This window comes from Athene noctua, chromosome 3, assembly GCF_965140245.1.
Source record: "Athene noctua chromosome 3, bAthNoc1.hap1.1, whole genome shotgun sequence".
Taxonomy (NCBI): domain Eukaryota; kingdom Metazoa; phylum Chordata; class Aves; order Strigiformes; family Strigidae; genus Athene; species Athene noctua.
In genome coordinates, this window is record NC_134039.1 from 18,732,331 (window position 1) to 18,752,089 (window position 19,759).

At 37.1% G+C, this 19,759-nt stretch overlaps 1 protein-coding gene across 2 annotated transcripts in view; it reads left to right on the plus strand.

Annotated features, from left to right (window-relative positions):
* Positions 1-19,759, plus strand: part of BCL2L13 (BCL2 like 13) — a 39,236-nt gene that overhangs the window by 898 nt on the left and 18,579 nt on the right. The window contains exons 1-5 of one of the 2 annotated variants that reach the window (XM_074902165.1): positions 1,532-1,621; positions 4,843-5,022; positions 14,543-14,653; positions 15,645-15,801; positions 18,461-18,530. In XM_074902165.1, the coding sequence (XP_074758266.1) occupies positions 4,902-5,022; positions 14,543-14,653; positions 15,645-15,801; positions 18,461-18,530 (459 nt within the window). In that variant the 5' untranslated portion in view covers positions 1,532-1,621; positions 4,843-4,901. Of the gene's footprint in view, positions 1-1,531; positions 1,622-4,842; positions 5,023-14,542; positions 14,654-15,644; positions 15,802-18,460; positions 18,531-19,759 lie in introns of those variants that run through there. The other variant, XM_074902164.1, reaches the window with a different exon arrangement.

Sequence of the window (19,759 nt, forward strand, 5' to 3'; positions counted from 1 at the left end):
ACGCTGCACGCTCGCAGGCGTCTTGTCTGCTCCAGCTCTGCGCTTGTCTGGTGCTGTTGGAACTTAGAGCGCAGGGCTTCCCCTACCTGCCTGTCCTCTTGTTCGCTTCTAAATCCAAAGAGCACTTGGTAAATTAAAAAAAGAAAGCAAATGAAAGCTTGTTAACAAAAGCTACTTTTGTCATGACTTAATATTGTGGTAAGGTGGTTTAAAGCTGGAAAGGATTGAGGACCTTTATAGTAGGTAACTCACAAAGTTGTTGTTTTTCTTCCTAGAAGAAAAATCTAACCATTTGCCTAGAATGCACACTTAATTACATTTCCCTGTAAGGTCAACTAAAACCACTGCCCAGATAAATGACTAAATTTTACAGTATTTCTATCCATTAAGTGCCACTAGAGGATCAGTAATGGATGCAGTATTGATTCCTTTCCATTGACATGTTTGAACTCAGTAGTTCTCGGTTTATTAAAAACAATCTCTTAGTCATACCGTCATATATTGTTGCAAAAGTACTCTGAAGAATTTATCTTAAAACTTGATAGTGATTGGATGCTTTGGAAGGTCCTGCCTGTTATGTGTTTTCAGAGACAGATTGCTGCAAGGTTAAACAAGTCCACACACGCAAGTCTCATCCAAAATCTCTACATAAGCCTTCTGGTAAGAGGGCAGAGTGCTTGAATATTTTCCATCTTGTTGATACGGGGTGTGGTTTTACAGACCTGCAACTCCTCAAAATTCGGTACATTTGAATAAAGAGTATCATATAAATGTAAGGATTGAAGTGAACTGAGTGTGATTACCCGTTGTGGTATCAGAAGGATGACCCATACTTATGGATGTATCAGTGGCACGCTGCTCTAAAAATTATTTGAACTCTGGTGCTACCATTTTGTTGCCTTGCTAAATCTCCCTGTCTGAGCATGGGTGAACACTTGCTGACTGAGACCACATGTGCTTTGAAATAATTCTCCAGCAGCAGGAAGTGTTCTGTTGGAGTGGCCGTCTAGGGTGATTAAGTCTGTAGCCGGTAAGTGAGGCTTGGTAACCTAGGCTGTAGGTGGGACCTGCATCCAGCCCTAGATTGACTTTGTTTTCAAGTGGGACTTAATTACAGTCACGGTGGTGGTGGTATTTGTAAAAAGCAAGCCATCTGTGACTGGCTACTGTTTCTGGACTTTTGTTTTTAGTGCATTAGAAATTGGTAGCAATACTGATCACCTACTGTTTTGTTTATAAACATGCAGCAAAATACTTTGTAAAGCTACAGCTCTAGATGCAAAAGGGAAGTTTCAGACCTGCAACTGTCAAATAGGTGCACAGTGGATCTTAGTGGCAGCTGGTGAACTGTATCATAAACTGTTGCATTTTGGCTTTTGAATGATGCACAGTAGGATTTTGCAGGTAAGGATTAAAACATAGAGCCTCATTGCTAGGGGATTATATTCACTGTATTCATTGGTAGACTTGAGTTGCCTATTATCTAACATATAACTTCTATGGATTAGGACGTGACAGATTGCATGAGGAACTGTCAGTCTGGCTGGAACTCCTCAGATCAGTTGAGCAGCTCAGCCCACATGAAACAAGTGACAGCAGGGTCAGAGGAGTAGCAAGCTAAGTAAGTTTCAAAAGGTGTTGCCTTTTATTCTTCCAGGGGTGCAGGAATTGAGAAAGGTGAAATTTTTTCTAGAGTAATTGGTAATAATTTTGATCTCTAGCTTTTTAAGAGGCAGTATTCTTGCAGTGAATCTGTTACACCAGAAGTAACGCTCTTGCCCTTGCTTTGAGGATTGTGTAGTCTGTATAATGCCTTATTTCCTCTCTTCTGTTACATCTCCCATACAAGCCTTTGTCTTATTCTCTTAAATGGTTTCTGGACTCTCATTTTTCCCCTGTAGTGGAAATCTCTCCTTCTTCTGATTTGCACTCTCAAGCTGTGTCTCCTTTTTTAATCCCACTCATTCCTGAAAAATGGCCTTTTCAGATATATTTACAGTATCTGAGTCAATATTTCTCTATTTCTTTTTGTAAACAAAACCAGTCATTCACAATTCAAAATGAGTAATTCAGTTGCTGTGCTGTGGACTTCTGTTAAAGGAAGACCAGAGATGCTGAAGTGCATTTCCAGTCTGACATTTTTTCGTGTGTGGAGCTGAAGATACTTCCATTCAAGTTCTTAAGTCTCCCCTCTCATTCCAGTTATAAAACTACCTCTCAGAATATGTGACGTAAAAGTGGTTACTTTTTTTTTGTTCAGAGGTTTTTTACTTCATTGTTTTCCCAGAGAAACATTAACCACTATTTAAATAAGCTGTGGTCCAATTCTCTTTTTTTTTTTTTTTTTTTTTTTTTTCCCCTCCTCCCTCCAGAGGTGCTGAGCTAAGCATGCTGAAATTTTCATGAATTAGGCCTCACTGTTGCACATGAATCACTGGGCTGGTATGGAGTGCTATGCTTGTTTTGATTGACTGTTTTTTTCTGTCATTTTCTGCATTGATTTGAATTCTATTTTGAAGAATAATCTTTGTTATATGTTCAGACTTGTTCTTTGATCCACAGTGTAGTGTCTCGGTGTCTCTGGACCATCCATCAGACTGATTCTTTCAGGACAGGTCAGTTCAGGTTGTCTGGAAGGGCTCCCATTCACTGTGTAGGCGTGAGAAGCGTGTTGTTTTCAGGACTGTGGATCTCTGCTGAACAAACCAGAACTGAAATGTGCTGGGGAGCTTTTGCTTTTTGGTGAATGGCATCTTTCACACCTGGTGACGTGAACATGTGATGTGGTGATAGCATCTGGGGATCTGGTCTGAAGAGCAGATCTATTGTTAAAGGATCCCTTCTGAGCAGTTATTTTTTCCAAATCTCCCTGCTTTATTAAAGTCTCAGTTTATGGAAACAGCTGAAGGGTAACTGTGTATTGTGCAGAAGCTGTGCTTATCCTCTCCTATAATTTATTACATTTCTGAAGCATGATAAATTGCCTGTAGAGTACTCTGGGATGGAAGAGGCAACATAAATGTAGGTTTACTACTCCAAAGGAAAAGGGATGAATATTGACTCAAAGTTTTGACCAGTTACTTCATGTATAAATCACTACTTTGGTTAAGCCATAGCAAAGACTCAACTGAATCTGTCTGGTAAAGGATTTCAGGGCTTACAGGGTACAGTCTTCATGAGAGAGTCCTCTTCTGTTTTTAGTACTGAATGAGTTTCAGAAATTAGAGTTGCTAAAGGTGAAAGAAAGACTGCTTAGCCAATTTTACACTGACTCTTTTCCTTTTGCAGCTTTTATTTTGACATAAATTTTTCTTTGCCAAGCTACCTACTCACACAGTATCCATGCCACAGCACAGTTATAGTTCTGTTTATCCTCTGTAACCAGTTGTACTGCTATTAATCTGAATTCCTTTCCAGGGAGGAGGGGGGTTAGAAGGTAGCCCAGACATCTTGCATAGCTAGACAGGTCAGTGCTTTTCTTTTGCTTGCTCTGTTCATGATTATTATTTTTAATCTTGAGGCTTCATTTGCCAATTGTGCTTTGTTTTGGGAACCTGTTTCCCTCTCTTAGTCTCAAGGCATTTCCAGTGTATTTAAGAACCCTCTTAAGATGTTCCAGCTTCTGTGCCTTGTATATAGCATTTTTCTCATTCTAACTGCTTTATACTTGGTTTAAATTTTTCTTCTAAATGTGACTGCAGTCTCACACTAGTAAATTTTCCATCATTTTCAGTATCTGTTAAGTAGCTATTCTGTAGCATGAACTTTTTTGCACACCTTTCGTTTAGACATCCATTCTGATGGCCAAGAATGGACTACTGCTTTTTTGGGAATGACTCTTTGAAGTAATGGAGAACTTAAAATTAAGAATTTATCTTAAATCCCTAAGTATTATTATTTGATTCATCATGTTGATAGCACATTGAAATAGTTATCCAGACTGTTTCTAATGTGAGCTAAAATGTGTTGATTAATCTGAATTTTCCTTTCAATCTGTTGTATGGCTTTTTTTCCACTTCTGTGTTGTTTTCTGAGATTTTATTTTTTTTTACCTTGTCCTTTATGACTTTTTAAAATTTCTTACTACCTCAGTTTTTTCTGCTGTTCTTATTTGGATATTTGAAGAAAGTGGCAAAACAACTAGACTAAAACTAGGAAGTTCTTTGGCCAGATGTTGCTCTTAGGTGTGGATTTCTGGTTTATAAGTATTAATGTCTGGGTGAGAAATCCAGGACACACAACCATCTGTTCTTCCAGTCCCTACAATGAATGTGGAATTTCCCCTGACCATTTGTTTGCCATTGCTGTTGGAACAGTAAAATGAATTTGAGGCAATTGTTTTTCTGCATCAAAAATTTTAAGTATGTCAATCTGAGAAACCAGAGAATCGGGAAAATACTCATCAGAGGTTTAGGGGAAGAACAACTCCTCAGAACCTGTCTTTTAACATCAAGTTTTAGTTAACTAAGTCTTCAGAATCCCTCAAAACCTCTTTGCATGAATATATCTGAATTTTTGTGTGTGGTTGAGTTGGGAGGCATTAGGAAGCAGACGCATGCTGAGGAGCTGTTCAACCTGCTTTAATGTGAGAATATGTATATCCTGCAGGAGTGAAAAATGCCCCTGCTGGCAGCAGGCAGGCAGGGCGCTGGACTGACGGGCAGTTGGTTTTACTCTGCACGGTTCTTATTAGAATAAGAATGCATAGGATATCAGAGCAAAAACCTGGATATTACTTCACGAATGTTACATAATTCTTTGTTATGTATGAGTTCATGACCTATTGCAGCCTTATAAAAAAAGAAACAAAACATTATATTCTTTCCTTACAATCTTCCTCAGTTACCCAGAGAAAACCCTACGTGACCTATAACAGCACTGCCACATTGCAAGCCAACCCGATGGCGTCCTCTACTGCTGTGCCTGTAGGATTTCACTATGAAACAAAGTACGTAGTTCTCAGCTACCTGGGACTTCTATCCCAAGAGAAGCCACAGGAGCATCCTCCTCCTTCAACTGAAGGTAACATTTGCATATTCATATGTACCTATTTACATATGCAGCTGTATTTGCAATTTGTTCTTCTGCTCTTTGTGCACTGATGTAGAATGTTAGCCTGATGTTTAGTGTAAAGTATCTCTTATTTAAAATAATAGGAAGAGTTGCTGATGGAAACAAAGCTATTTGTATTTAGATTACTGTTTTAATTTGAGTTATGTCAGGGCTGACTGGTGTTTATGAAGCAAATAAGTGGTTTTAGTAGCGGTCTTCAGGTTAGGAGGGATGGATATATATTATCTTTGTTGAGCCATGTTGAGAATTTGAGCCCCTGCTTGGTGTTTTTTGGAGGCAAGTGGAAGTAAGCAGGGGTGAGGTGGTGTTTAGGGGCATAAACTCTGAGTGATGACTTGAGCAATCTCATGTGCTAAATAGCTTTGCCCTATTATGTTAATGCTTCTGTTGCCAGTGATACTGCAGAGATGTGAGGTTTAACCTGGCCTATGCTGCATCTATTTATTTACTTATTTTTAAGAAGTCAAGGGCTGCATGGAGTCAGTCAGTAGATGTTCCTTCTAAAACAGGTTTACACATATAAGAGGTTAAATAAATAAATTGGAGGCGGAATAAAAGAAATTAGATAGATTGTGTTTCACATAAACCTAGGTAGTAAAACTTTACTTTATGGTGGCAAGAACTTAAACAATGTTGTTTGTCAAGATGGTTTTGGTGGCGTGTCACTTCTTGATGACATTTCAGTCACTACTAGTACCTGTGACTCAGAACTTATTCTGATGCAAGGTGTATTAAAAAAAAGAGACAGTCTTCAGAATCTTTTTTTTTTTTTGAACAAGCATTTATTAATGCATACACTGTCATTTAGTGAACTTGCCTGTCATGAAGTGAGAAATTCCTGAAAAGAAAAGATAGCATCAAAGTTATGACTGAATTTATTTATCAGTTTGATACTAAAGCTTATAGCATATGCTGGTTATATGTAATCTATAAAATTAATCTCAGTATATTTAAGGTATGTCTGTTACTTCCACTTTGACTGTGTCTGTGGTCCATGAAAGGAGAGGTACCTTAGTGCATCAAGATGCTGTTTCATAAAACCCTTTGTTGGAAAACATGTTTATTTTAGCCATAACACTTCATTCTGAATATCTCGCCTGGGATAACTGGGCTATAACTGGAAATGTAGTGAGTACATATAAAGCTGAAATGTGGAAGAGTCTGCTTTGTTCTGTAAACGCAAGATTCAGAAAGGAAACTGTTAGTCTTAAAGCTTTTTTTAATAATTTGGCTGTAGTTACCTTTCAAATATTTGCAGATTGAGGGGAAACCTTTTAACTGATTCTTATTACTGAAATAAGAAGATATTTGAATTAAAGAAATATTTGAATTAAATTCTTTATAGAGGAAGCTATAAATGCCAAAATAAGAATTTTGTAGTCAAGAGGGCTTTTAAGCTCATGAGTAAGGATAACTGTTGAATCTACTTTTTAGATGTTATTATTTATGTATATTAGCTTGTGTGACAGCAGGGTGTAGTTGGATTTGCTATTAAAATACTCTAAAGCATTGATACTTTCCAGAGCTGTTCTTTCATCCTTGTTGCTCTAAACCTTCATTCTAAACAGGAAATTCTCTTACATTTTGCCCGCCCTCAGTCCCCCCAAAAAACAACAGTGACCACAACTTCTCCTCTCCCGGTCGTTTTTCACTATGATTAGATCGCTTTTTCAGTATTTTTACTGCTTTCTGATTAAAGCCTCTGGATAAAATAATTTTCCCTTTCTTTTAATCTGCCATGTTTCTCACTCTGTTTTGTAATGCCTTGGATGGACTTCAGGCTGTTATTGAACTAAGTGTAAACACTGTCCTTCTGCTTCAGGACTTGTTTCATTCTTTCCTAACTCACTTTTCCTGGTGCTTTTCTGGTTTCCGTGTTTCCAACAGCTTTCGTTTGTCTGACGGTTACTTTTAAAAAATCCTTTCTCCTCCTTTTCTTGTTGCTTGAAATCGAACAGTTGTTTCAGTTGCACTGCCAGGATATGTGTGGTAACAGCCGTGTGTTTATTTTGAAGTACTGTATGCATCTTGTTTGAATAATAAGTAGTTTATATATATAGTCTGTATTTCCTTGTTGTCTGGCATGTAGCTGATGCCTGCTTGTGGAGAGCTGTACCAAAGCGCTCTGCTCTATATGCTCTATCTTCTCCCCTAGAGAGACAGCGAGAGAAGCAGCAGCCCATAATGGATATTTCCTGCACTGCCTAATGCACTGCTGGAAGGTAGCTTGGTATTACAGTAATAAGCATGGTCTAAGAAACCTCGTTAGAACAAAAGAGATGTGAAAGCCAGTAAATGAAAATGAATAGTTGTTGTGTAGAATCCCATCACAAGGAGGAAACTTTTGGTAACTAAGACATATGAGGGATAATAACAGTATGACATTACATCGTGCTTGTCAGTGTGTTTTTCAAGCGCTGTCACCAGCCATTGGTGCGATATCTCGGCTGATCCCAAGTTCCTTTCATTGATGTTTTTTGCAGTACTTTAAAACACTGGCCAGTGGTCTTTCTATGGCTGAACACTGTTGATTTATGAATTGAGAGCATTCTGATACAGAGTACCTGTCGCTTAAACTTATTTTGCTTTAATTTGGTTATTGTGCTGACAGACCTTTCATGGGAAACAACTGAAGCAATAATTTTGGCTATTGCCTGTTTCAGTTGCAGAACACTTCTTCATTTTATGTTTTTCATTCATATGAGGTATTGACTATGGTATATGATACTTTCTCTTCATATATTTTTCTTAGATCCAAATAAGCCCTTACTCTTTGTCTGATTTCTGTATCATATTACAATATAAGGGGAATATTCAGAAGGGCTGGTTTAACTGGTAATGTTAACCTCTTTCGTCTCCTTCAGTATCGGAGAGCGATGGACTCCTCCAGAGGGCGGTTCAGAGCAGGATCCTAATTACAGCCACCTGGTATCACCCACTGGAGGATCTTCTCTTTATTGCATGTATTCAGAATGTGGGGAATTAAGGCACACTGCAGGTGTAGTTAGTGTTTCTGTACCTCTCTTGAGTCTCCTTCTACAGAGTCTCACAGATTTCAGTGAAGTTTCAGCACTTCATTTAAATGAGAGAAAGTATCTGGTGGTCAAAAAAACAACCAAAAAAGTGATCTTTCCCAGTGGGAGTGGTACTGTTTTATCTCTGGTAGAACTGGTAGGAGAAATTCAGTGCTTTTGTCCATTCTCCTCCCTTTACTCCTACGATCATATCCCACAAACCTCTGCTTTCCTGTATTTCATACTAGAAAGCTGTTCTTCTGATATATGTGGTTTTGTTCTGGAAACTCAGATAAGAGCTAGTTTTTAAAGTATTTGTTAGATTCCAAGTTAAAATTTCTCTTTTTTTTTTTTCAGACATAATATGCTTTAATGAGACCGATGGTTTTCAGAGGGATTTTATTTAGTGACAATTCAGACAAATTATATAGAGACTTACCTCACTGTATTTCCTTTTGGATCCTTTTGGTTGGTCTTGATTTCATTGCAAGAAAGATGGCTTCAGTTGCAAGAGCTAAAACCACTTCTGGCTTCAAGTGCAGGGACTGAAGAGAACCTTATGCAGTATCCCAGGCTCTTGAAGAAAAGACAGTTTTATTGGACAAACCAGTCTTTTATCATTACAGCTCTATAGTATTCTGTAGTTGATTTCAGTGTAGTATTCTGTAGTGGATCTGAGTGTCTCCAGAAGAAAATACACCAATTTAACTGAGCAATAGTTTGAGAGATTATTCCTATTACAATTTTGGCAGGACAGTGATTCTGCATAGCACTCATTTCAGTTTATTTAAAGCAAAGTCCATTAGCAGTAAATTCTGTTACATTTTGGTGGGTTTTCAGGTAGGTGAATAATACAAATTGCTTGGATACATCTGATAAAACACACATGATAAGAATCATCTGTGTAAGTTATGTGGTTTGAGGCAACAGACGGGTACAATTATTTAAAATGTGTGGAAACTCTCAGTTATCTGTTCATCAGATTGTGGAGAGATGCTTTAGTATTTTTTCAGAACTCTTGTAGTATCTGTAGCTACTAGTTCATACACAGAAAATAAATACCAAGTACTGGAAAACATTTCTACATTTTTCCCCCTGAAGTTCCCCCTGAAGTTCATGCTCATTATAGAAGTTTCCAGTATGCTGCAGTTATTAGTACTACTTACTTTTTTAAGTGAGTCAAAGTACTTTGTTTTTGTGATTTGGTATATTTGTATTATAAATGCTTCTTTGTGCTTCATCAGTGAGTAACTTATAGTGCATTTTTGTTTTTTAATTTAAAATCATTCCCCATGATTTCACCCTATTCCATGAGCCTGTGGCTATAATGAAGATTCTGAAGGCAAGTAGTTTTTCTGTGTTTTCCTTGACAAAATGAGAAATCTTGAATAATCCCTTAGCTCACATAGCATCTGGAAGATTTATAATCAGTGCTACTACTGCATGGTGGCATAGATTACTCCAGGGTGAACAAGGTTTGACTGTTTTACAGTTTCCCTGAGGTGCATGCTGTCTACAGTACTTTAATCCAGTTATTGTGCACTATGTTCTTTTGATCATTTATTATCTGTTTTGGAATTACTATATGAAGTGCTGTATATAGTCAGTGATCAAGGCATTTTAGTGGTTTCCTGCACACATTTCTTCCAGCTGAGCAGTGTTGAGCTGGGTTACTGAGAGAAATGGATTTTACATTTATTTGTTCACTTGCTTCAGTTAGAAGTGAACTCTGTTACATCTCAGGAAATACATGTACAGATAGTTGGAGATGGTCAAATTTTGTGCATGTGGGTGAGCTCCATGCTCCTTAGTGGCCCTGCCAAACCTAACAGTAGTACCTCATTTATATAGTTTTGACCGTCATGGGTAGGGTACTTGTCATTGCAAGATTTTCTGTCATCAGGTGACATGGTGTACTGGTTGTTGCAGAATATCTTGGTTTTCTTTGTACTTCATCCCTGTATCTTCACTTACCATTCACAATACCTACTGTTGGTCTGTAGGCAATGAAGGAGTTCTTGAAGTGATTTTAGCTTATATGAATAACTCATTTCTTTAGAAATTTTCCTCAGAGACCAAAACATACCTGCTTTGGCTGAAAAGTCACAGGCTGAAAAAGTTCATGTTGTAGGTCAGACTAATCCAGTTTGTGGTAATAAGGGAGCTGTTTCCTGATCTGAGGCAAGGAAAGGGGGGTTTTGGGGTGTGACTTGGAGAAGTAAGAGGTGGCCCCTTCAGGAATGTGAGTTCCCGCTTAATTAAGCCTCCTTTCTGCCCACAAAAAACCCCTGTCTGCTAGTTGGGAATGTCTTGTCTCTTTTTAGTTCTTAATATTTTGGACTTTTTAAGTTTCTTTTAAGCTGACCCTTCTTAAAGAGCTTCTTTTAAACATTTCTCAAATCAAGGGCTACACCTATGTATGGGAGTCTGTGTTCTGGAGTTTGCTGGGGTAATGGATATACTTTTCATTAAAGGAAACATGAGTATGTTTGTAAAGAGATTTTATATATTCTTGTCACTTCTCGGTGCTTACAGAAATTTTAGATGCTTGCCTATTCTCCCTGTTTTAAAATGTCTGAGATGTTAAAGAAATACTAGAATCCTGCTGAAAGTAAATTTTTAAGTCAATGTTGACTAGACAGAACTTAATCGTAGAGACCTAGGAGAACTTGAAAACAGAGGTATTGGTGAATTAAAGTTACAAGCATGAAAGAAAAAAAATCAGGAGCAATCTGTGACATCAGTGGCTATCTTTTCATTCTGCTGCATTCACTTGAACTAAAAAGGTGTAACACCTTTGCAGTCTCTCCTTGTAAGAGCTGTTGTCTCTTACCAGCTGTAGTTCAACACAAACACTGTAGAATCAGACGTGCAGGCTCTCTAGTGCAGATGAATGACTTCTTGTACCTCCTTCTCCTGGGATCAAACCTGGGGAACGAGTTAATCTTGTAGTGTTACTAAACTTCTGGAATGCCCTTATCGGTGGAGTTTTACTGAAGTATTACATTTATTTAGGAGTCATAACACTGTCTGATGGTCAGTGACGCTGCACTCCATGGACTTTTAGAATACACTTTCCCCTACTTTGCAGATTACCTCCAAATACCTGAAAAAACAAAATCTTAACAAGCACACATTTGTGCAAAAGGGAACATTTTTTTCATAAATAGAAAGCAGAATGCACTAACTTCTCCGTGTAAGACTGTGTAACAGAGGTTTGTTGTGTCTCTGTGTTGAGAAGAGGCCTTCCAGCGTCAGTTTACCAAAAGCCCGTAATAGGCAAAACCATTTTTTCAGCATAGGAAAGCATTCAGTGTTTATGGATCTTACAGGTACCATTTCTGCTGTGACCATTTGCATTATTAAACAATGAAAATATGTTTTCATCTACTAGAAGTTATTTGTACGGTTTTATTCTACCTATTTGCAAACTGACTTGGAAGTTGTGTAAAGGAGAAAAAGATGCTGCTTGCTTGGGGCCTTTGCTGTTGAAATACACTATTCTCCAACACTGGGTGCAATTTTTGTTGGTAGAGGTCAACATACAGGAGATGCAGAAAGCTGAAATCCATTGATAATTAGAGGAGTAAACAGTGCAAAGTCACTGGTCCGGGAGGGGTAGATTTTTGATGTTTTGGCACAACTGAATAGTCAGGTGCTGTTGGAATCAGCAGCTGCTGCAAAGTTGTGGGTGTTACGAGATGGAAACCATTGACTGCAGCACTGATTATCTAAACAGCTCTTTTGTATGCTGGCAGCAATGGAATTTCTCTTCCTTCCATTTTCCGGGTGACTTATTATCAAGTATGACAGCTTGTCATGTGTGATCATCATCACATTAGTCCTGTGAGAACGGGTGCTCTTCTGAATACCCTCATCCCTTCCATATACAGGGTGAAGCACAGGTTAAAATAAGAGTTTGTACTTCCATATACTTGTTGCGCCTGACTGTGAAGGAGTGGTTTGGTCATTCAAAGAGGTGACCTTAAAGGAACTGACAAGGCATTAGTGAGTGTCTGTTCATTAACCAAAAGGAGGAACAGTTTGCTCATGTCTGGAATTTTTTGTTCAGAATGGCAGAGAGAGACTGTTTGAAAAGGGATTTAAGAAGCTAAATAAAGTTATTCTGAATGTAGTGATGATGATCTGTGTGGTTAAATAGAATGAAATTGAACTGCTAATCTGTGGTTTCTTTAAGCTGTTCGCATAAATAAATGTAAACATTTTATACTGACTTGTACATTGGTTTAGAAAGATTTTGTCTCACAGATATCTGTTGAACACTAAGTTTTTAAGCATTAGCACACATTCAGTGGGTTTATTCTGTGGATTTTTAATTTATTTTGCAAATGTAGAAGACCTTGCAAGCTTACTGTCTAGTATTTTTTTAAATACAGAAAATGCAAGTGTACTTTACTCCACTTCTGTGTCTACTATCTATGATAGTAACTACTATAATTGCTTGTATATTTTCACACATTCTGATATGAAAACTGGTGATGATATGTGTCCATTATGGAGGAAGGGGGAAGGTGATACAACACTTAAAGTGTGTTCAAAGAGATGTATATAGAGATGAACCAAAGAAAATAGGCAGCTGTTCATAAGACCACCAAATTATGATTTAGTATCTTCAAAACAGGAATGAAAAAAGACATGCCAGAAAGCTACACTGGGTGTTGCAGGACTTACCTGAAGATTTGGATGTGAAATGTAAGTGATGAGGAAGAAATGAAATTAGATTTTACCAACATTACAGATATAAATCCTTTCCCTTTTTATTTTCTTGAACTCAGTGAAGAATATCTGTAGAGTGGAAGGATGTCTAGATGCCCAGGCAGAGCTGTAGATAGGTGGTGGTGTAGGTGCAGAAAGGGTGAGATAGGTTGGAGATTTGTCAGTATTTGGGTGCATGAAGTGAGAAACTGGAGATGGGCAATGTTATCAGAAGGTCAGCCAGGACGTGGTGTTTAAATCATGGGCACAAGAGGTCGTGAAGTCCCAAAAAAGAATTCTAAGGAATATTCAGAAGTAAGAGAGCTAAGAAAATGTGTTTTGGGTAACCCAGTCCCTGATACTGTTGAAAGTAGCAGAGTGCAGGACTAAGGTGAGGACTGATAACTGACCCAAAATGTAGGCAAGGAAATGGCTGGAAGGGGGATTACTTATCAAAGAGAAGCTTTGGGGTCAATTTTATTTGTTTACTTATTTATTTCAGGTGTAGGTTGATGGAAAATTCACTTTTATATTCATGTGGATATAATATAGCAATATTGTCTCTAAGTAGGACGTTTTAAGAAACTGAAAGAAGAAAATTTCAGTGGTAGGCTGTTGATTCAGTGTTGTTTGTTAAAAATAAGACAGCAGTTAATGGAACAGTTTTTGTAGTGTGCTTTAAGAGTGGGATTTGAAGACATGCTTGAAAGCTGATGAAAGAAATAAAATGAGCAAACCCAGAGAAAGAGAGTTTTGAGCTGGAACTCTGTCCCAGACATCTAGTCTCTCCATTGGTACCCATCCCATAAAACAGTTACTTGAGTAGTTACTTTGCCGTATGGCCTTGTGTTGGAAAAGTTGACATTCAGCAGGCAGTTCCTTAAAGATTCAAATGTTTTAAAGACCTTGCCTTGGTTGGAAACAGTTTTGCTACAGCATAAAAATGAAGATGATTGAGAGTCTATGTAATCCTGAATGATATGGCTGGAACGATTTCTTGTTATCAAATATTTAGAGTCCGCACACGTAATATGTGTTCATGATCCATGTCGTGTACTTCTGTGGATATGTATCCATTTCAAATTCCTAAATTACTTGATTAGGATATGAGAATTGACAATTGACTGACAATTGTGTGTGACAACTGACTATTGTTACTTGTGAACCCAGTCTTATACTATTTCATTGTGGCCTGTAGATTCTTAATGAGCAACAAAATGTTGCACAGTTAATAGATCTCGACTCTTCACTGATGTCATTACACAGTTGCTCTGAGTATTTTTTGTAGATTTTTCAGGCATCAGTATCAATTTTATATTTTGCTACTAAAAATCAAGCCTATATCTACTTTGTTTTGGTGTAGTTTGATAATGAGTGTATTGGTTTTAATGACTGCTTGTTTATGTGCCTTGGTTTGATTTTGGTCCTAAATTTAAGCTGTTTGTTTTTAAAGCTGTTACATATTCTGTTTGTGGCTTTATGCTCCTATTTTTTTTTTTTAATATATTGTTATTTAAAGCACCTGTGCTATCTTGAATAGACCTGGAAGTTTATATGTTTCTGGGTTCACATAATAAAATTTTTGTAATAAGTGCCGTTAAGGGATCATACTTTCTATGTTGCTGTCTGAAATAGAACTTTCACCTTGAATTCCTTTATAGTTAATATTTCAGTATCATGTTCCATTATCTACCTTATTTGAAATACTACATTTGAATAATTTCTCTGGTTTCTTTTAGGTACTCAACAACAGCTTATGGCACAATATGCTTTGGAGAAAGAGACTTTGGAGAAGATTAAAATAGAAATTGAGGAGGAGCTAAAACGTCTTGATGAAGAAATTTTGGAAGGTGCTCTTCAGATTTTCCCATTTCAATAGATAATCTCTATGCACTATAATGATAGTGAATTTGTAACAGGTACTCTTAGTTAAAGAGATTTTTGGATGCATTGAATTTATTTACCCTCCTCCCCCCACAAGATTTCTATACATTGTCACCTGAAGTAAAGTAGTTAAATGTTACCGTTTGGAGTTGTGAAGTCTAGCCAAAGCAAACAACTGAATAACATTTAATAGGCTACTATAAATAGTGACATGTAAGCAGTCGTTAAGCTGATCCAGTTAATGACAGAAATGAAATCATTCTTCAGCAGCTAACATTCAGAGGAGTGTGGACCTAAACCATCAGATTTCTCACTTCCACCAGGTCTATTTTTTTGTGACATGCTTTGACCTACTGTAGTTGTGGCTTTTACAGCACTCCCAGCAAGGGATGATTTGGAAACAGTCTTTTCTTTATTTGGAAACAATCTTTGCTTTGCATGTGTGGTGCAGATTGGAAATCTGAAGTAGAAAGGCTCTAGATCTGTTTACATTCATCCATATAAACCTTTCCTAGAAGTTTTAAACTGAGAAGGAAAAGGTTGCATACACAAAATACTATTTAAAAAAATTATACTCTAGTACTGGTGCACATACATCCATGTGTGGGCAAATTTTATCGTTGAAAAGAGGCTCTCTTTGCTGCTCCATCAGGGTTGGCATCAGATTAAAATTGAGAATAGTTGCATGTTCAGCTAATTTGCTGATTAGGATGCAGTTGTGAAATAAGAGCTGGAGGGGAAATTTAGCTCATCTATGGCCTGTAAGTGCCAATTCCAGAATATATTTGGACCATACTTGTTTTACTGCAATTTGTTTATAGCATGCTTTGAGTATAGAGTTTTGATTTCTTCATCTCTCATGTAAACTGTGTTAACTGGTAGGATAAGAAATCTGAAACTGTTGGATGTTCTTATAGGAATCTGTTTTTTAAAACTTTGTACAATTTCTTCTCTCAGCATTTACCACTACAGGATTTGACTGCCACACATCCCCAGTGTTCAGTCCTGCTAATCCAGATAGCTCAATAGAAGACTGCCTGGCTCATTTGGGGGAGAAGGTGTCCCAGGAATTGAAAGAAGATCTGCACAAAGCACTGCAGAGCTTGCTTAGCAAGTCAGTTTACATTTGCTTTTTCAAAGGGAAGGGGTTTCCTTTTGCATTTTGACTGTTGCTGAAATGCTAAAGATGGGACTATGTTTTGTATAGCATTTCTTCATTTTTCAGTGTTCTTTATCTGGCTGGTTTTTTATTTTGTGTTGTAATGTGTGGATACTCCTTTGTGGTGTTTGCTCTTTGCAGTAATGTAAGTTCTAAAATTATTCTCAGCTTTTATCACTGAACTTTTGAGATTAATTCAAGTAGTTTGAGTTGATGGTGAAACTAGCAGCTGGCAGCTGCCAATTTCCATTGCCAATGTCCTGAATAATGGACTGTAGCCAGATTAACTTCTTTTGCCTTATAGTTAAGAGTGGAGCTGAAGGTTTGATTGTAGTTTGGCTCAAGATGAGTGGGAGAGTTTCTCTGAAAGGGTGGTAGTTTGATGCTTTATGACCACTATTCAGGTACACATCTGAGCCACATGTGGGCCCCTGGACTCACCATGGTGCCCTAAGAGCTGTCATGTCAGTTTAAGCTTATTGTTTAAATAGCATAGTACTTAGCATGCTAGTGTCTTGATTAATGTATTTTGCAAAATGGTAAAATTGTTGTGGTTGCTTGGGTTTTTATTATCAATTACCAGCCTGATCGGATCCACATTAACTACTTCTGGCTGTTCTGAGTGATCTCCAAAATTTATTTCTAAAGAACTGGAGTTGGAAGGTGCTGCTTTACGGATGGTTACATAAATGCAGTTGTGAAGGCAGCATTAGCTGTCTGAGTCTATGTTTTGGTTTAAATATAACTCTGACCTGGATTTCACAGCAAAGGTGCCATGTGGCACCAGATAGATGAAGACAGTTATCTCTTTTTCCATGAGTCATCCAAGGGAAAACTACACTGTCAACTCACTATTTACCTTTCAGAAACTAATATGTATACTGTCTGCTTCTATATGTGGTTTCTGTAGGGTTAAAAAGTAAGTTCAGTATTGTGTAAATGAACAATTATTTACCCACAGAAAAGAGTATGTGGGGTACAAGTTGCTCCTTAAGTGGCAAAAGATATGCTAGTGTGTTCCTCCAAAAATGTCAGGAGCTAATCGGCCTTTACAAGCCAGGCACTTGTCCCATGTGGCCTTAGAAACTTGTACTTATCTTCTGAAGAGCTGAGGTTTAGATAAATATCTCACTACACACTAAAACATAATGGCAACAAGTTGGAAAATGAGCAGTAAGCCTTGCATCCTGTCATTTTTGTGTGTCTAAAATGGTAAATTGAAGTAATAGTATTTTAAGTTTAAATGCCTTAAAGGTTGTTGGCTGCCTGACATTGAGGGGTCATAACTGGTGCACTCTAGGTTGATTTTTTTTTAAGTTCCTGAGATGAGGTCTTTGAAAATTAAGTGGTTTTAGCTTGCTAGTAGCCTGATGTTCTAGGCTTCTTGTGTATTCTATGGGAAGATATCTGCATTCTGTGGTTTTTTTTCTATTTACATATGTGCATACATACATACAAAGTCTGAAATGCCTGTGAAAATGTGTTGACACACGTGTCTTTTTATGAGTCAAACTAGAGATACTGTTCAATCTCTTGATAATACCCTTCCTGCAGCTGCTGTTGCTCTTCTCATCCCACTGATCCATTTGGATCTGTGTTTTAAAGGAACTAATGTACCAAGGAAGTTAATAGAATGCACTTAAAATGACAAATCCAAATTATGTTATCCCCAGTGTGCTTTAACTCTGTACTTTTTTTAACCTGTGTTTGCTACAGCAGTGCTATTTGATGCAATACTTACCTATTTTACTTATATCTTCCTGTCCTTTTATATGCATATAAACAAGTGTATTCTGGTAGAGTAGGCTGTTAGATCGTGACAGATTCTTGGAGTACAATATTCAGTCTTCTGTCCAGTACCAGTTACCACTCTTTCCCTTAAACTAAAGTCTGAACTGGCCTTTTGTCATGATCTGGCTCAACTGCTTATGAAGTATACAATTTCTGCTGTCACTTGGCAGAAAGTCTTTATTGTTACTGACTCTAAGATACTATATGATCTTGAAGGAGAGAGTATGGAAGACAGGAATTTCATCATCCCAGTTCAGAGAAGTGTAGGTGTGATAAATCTAAAATAGAGGTATCTACTGAAATATGAAGGGGTTTTTATGATCAAAAGTGCTGTTTCTTGCCGATAAAGGCTTCAACTCTAACATAATGTTATTGCAGTCAAGTGGTCTCTGTTGGTTCATAGCCTATGTTGTTTATAAAAATTTTACTCTGCATTGGCGTCTATTTCACATATGAATTTCTTAGTAGAATTTTTTATCTTTAACGTCTTAAATTATTAAAAAAATATATGAAGAGTTTAGAAATTCTGGTAGCATACCAGAGAACCTACTTATCTAATGCCTTTTAAGTTGTAGAGTATCAAATTATGAGGAAATTCCCTTAATCAGTTATGTGAAATTGTGTAACTGGGAGAAGGTGGTGCCTTCCTGACCCTGTCTGGTGCTTGTGTTTTACGTCCTGAAAAGCAAGACTTGTTAGCTCTTGAAAATTATTTGCTGTAATACATGTGAAAATATTTTGTTCTTTGGAAACTGAGAATTCTATTTTATTCTTGTTCTTTTGTTTCCTTTTATAACTTTCAGTGTTGGTTTAACTTCTGCAGGCCAGTGACATATCAAGAATATCGAGAGTGCACACAAGAGACAGCTGCTCATGCCAGTGGATGGAACAAGGTACCAAATAAGTGACTTTCACTTTGATATCTCTCACATCTATTTGATGTCCATAGTGTTTTTACTGGGTACAGCTGTGCTTCACAGAGGACCAAGAGTAAAAAAAAACCAACTTGTTTGTAGTATGAAATAACTTTCAGAATGATAGATGTGGACATAATATATAATTTTTGGATACTTTAGCCAGAAGTTATCTAATGAAATTATTAGGTCAATCTTCCTTAATTATAATAAAATGAAAAATTAAGAGTTGTTGCTTGACATAATTTTTTTAAAAATAATGATTAAACATTTTAAAATTCCCAAGATAATTATTTCTTTAGCATTTTTGTAATGAAATCTGAGACAGATGTTTTCATAATATTTCTCTACTGTTTCTTTACTCCCATCTCAGGTTCAAAATATATGTAAAAAAAAGTGCTAAACATGGTGAAACTAAAAACTTGTAGTATCTTGACAGTATCTAAATTGTTCAGAAAGCATAAGGATGGCATGCCTACCTGATTTCAGGAATAATTATATCAAATGGTATGAAGATTCTTTTTAAAACAAATTTAAATACAAATGTTTAAATGAACTGTCCTGTAAAAGTTTTAATGTAGAATTAGTAGAATTACTGTTCCCACATTAATTTTTCATTAATTATTAAAATTCATCCTCTTAATGATTCTCTGATGTGTTCAGTGGGCATCAGAGAAAGAATAAAAGAATGAAATAACTATTTGCAAATTTAATCACCAATTGAGTGTTAAAATTTAGTCTTAAATTTAAAATAGAACAAGAAATCTTTTTTTCCCCTCTTTACATTTTTTTTTTCCAGAAGTACTTTTCCTTAACTAGATTTCCCTGCTTACTTCAGAAACTGATCATCTAAACAAGGGTGTGGGCACTTTTAAAACAGGTTATTAAACATTGCTTGACAAGTTACTGAGTATGGCTCCAGCAATTATAATTGGTGTGTGTGTGTGCTTTCAGTTTCATAGCATTTTAGTTTAAACAACCATGAAATCTGATTATCAAGAAGGTGGCTTAAGCTAGCACATTTTACTTTTCAGTTGATGAAAACTAAAGAACAAGCATAAAACCAGTCATTGTAGCTCATCTGGCAAGGGAGGAGGTAGATGGAGCCTGTCAGTTGCCTACTGGGTCTCCATATGCTATTGCTACACTAACCTCTTGAAGATACAGCCCTGGGTAGATGGATCAGCTGCATTTTGGGGTTTATGTTC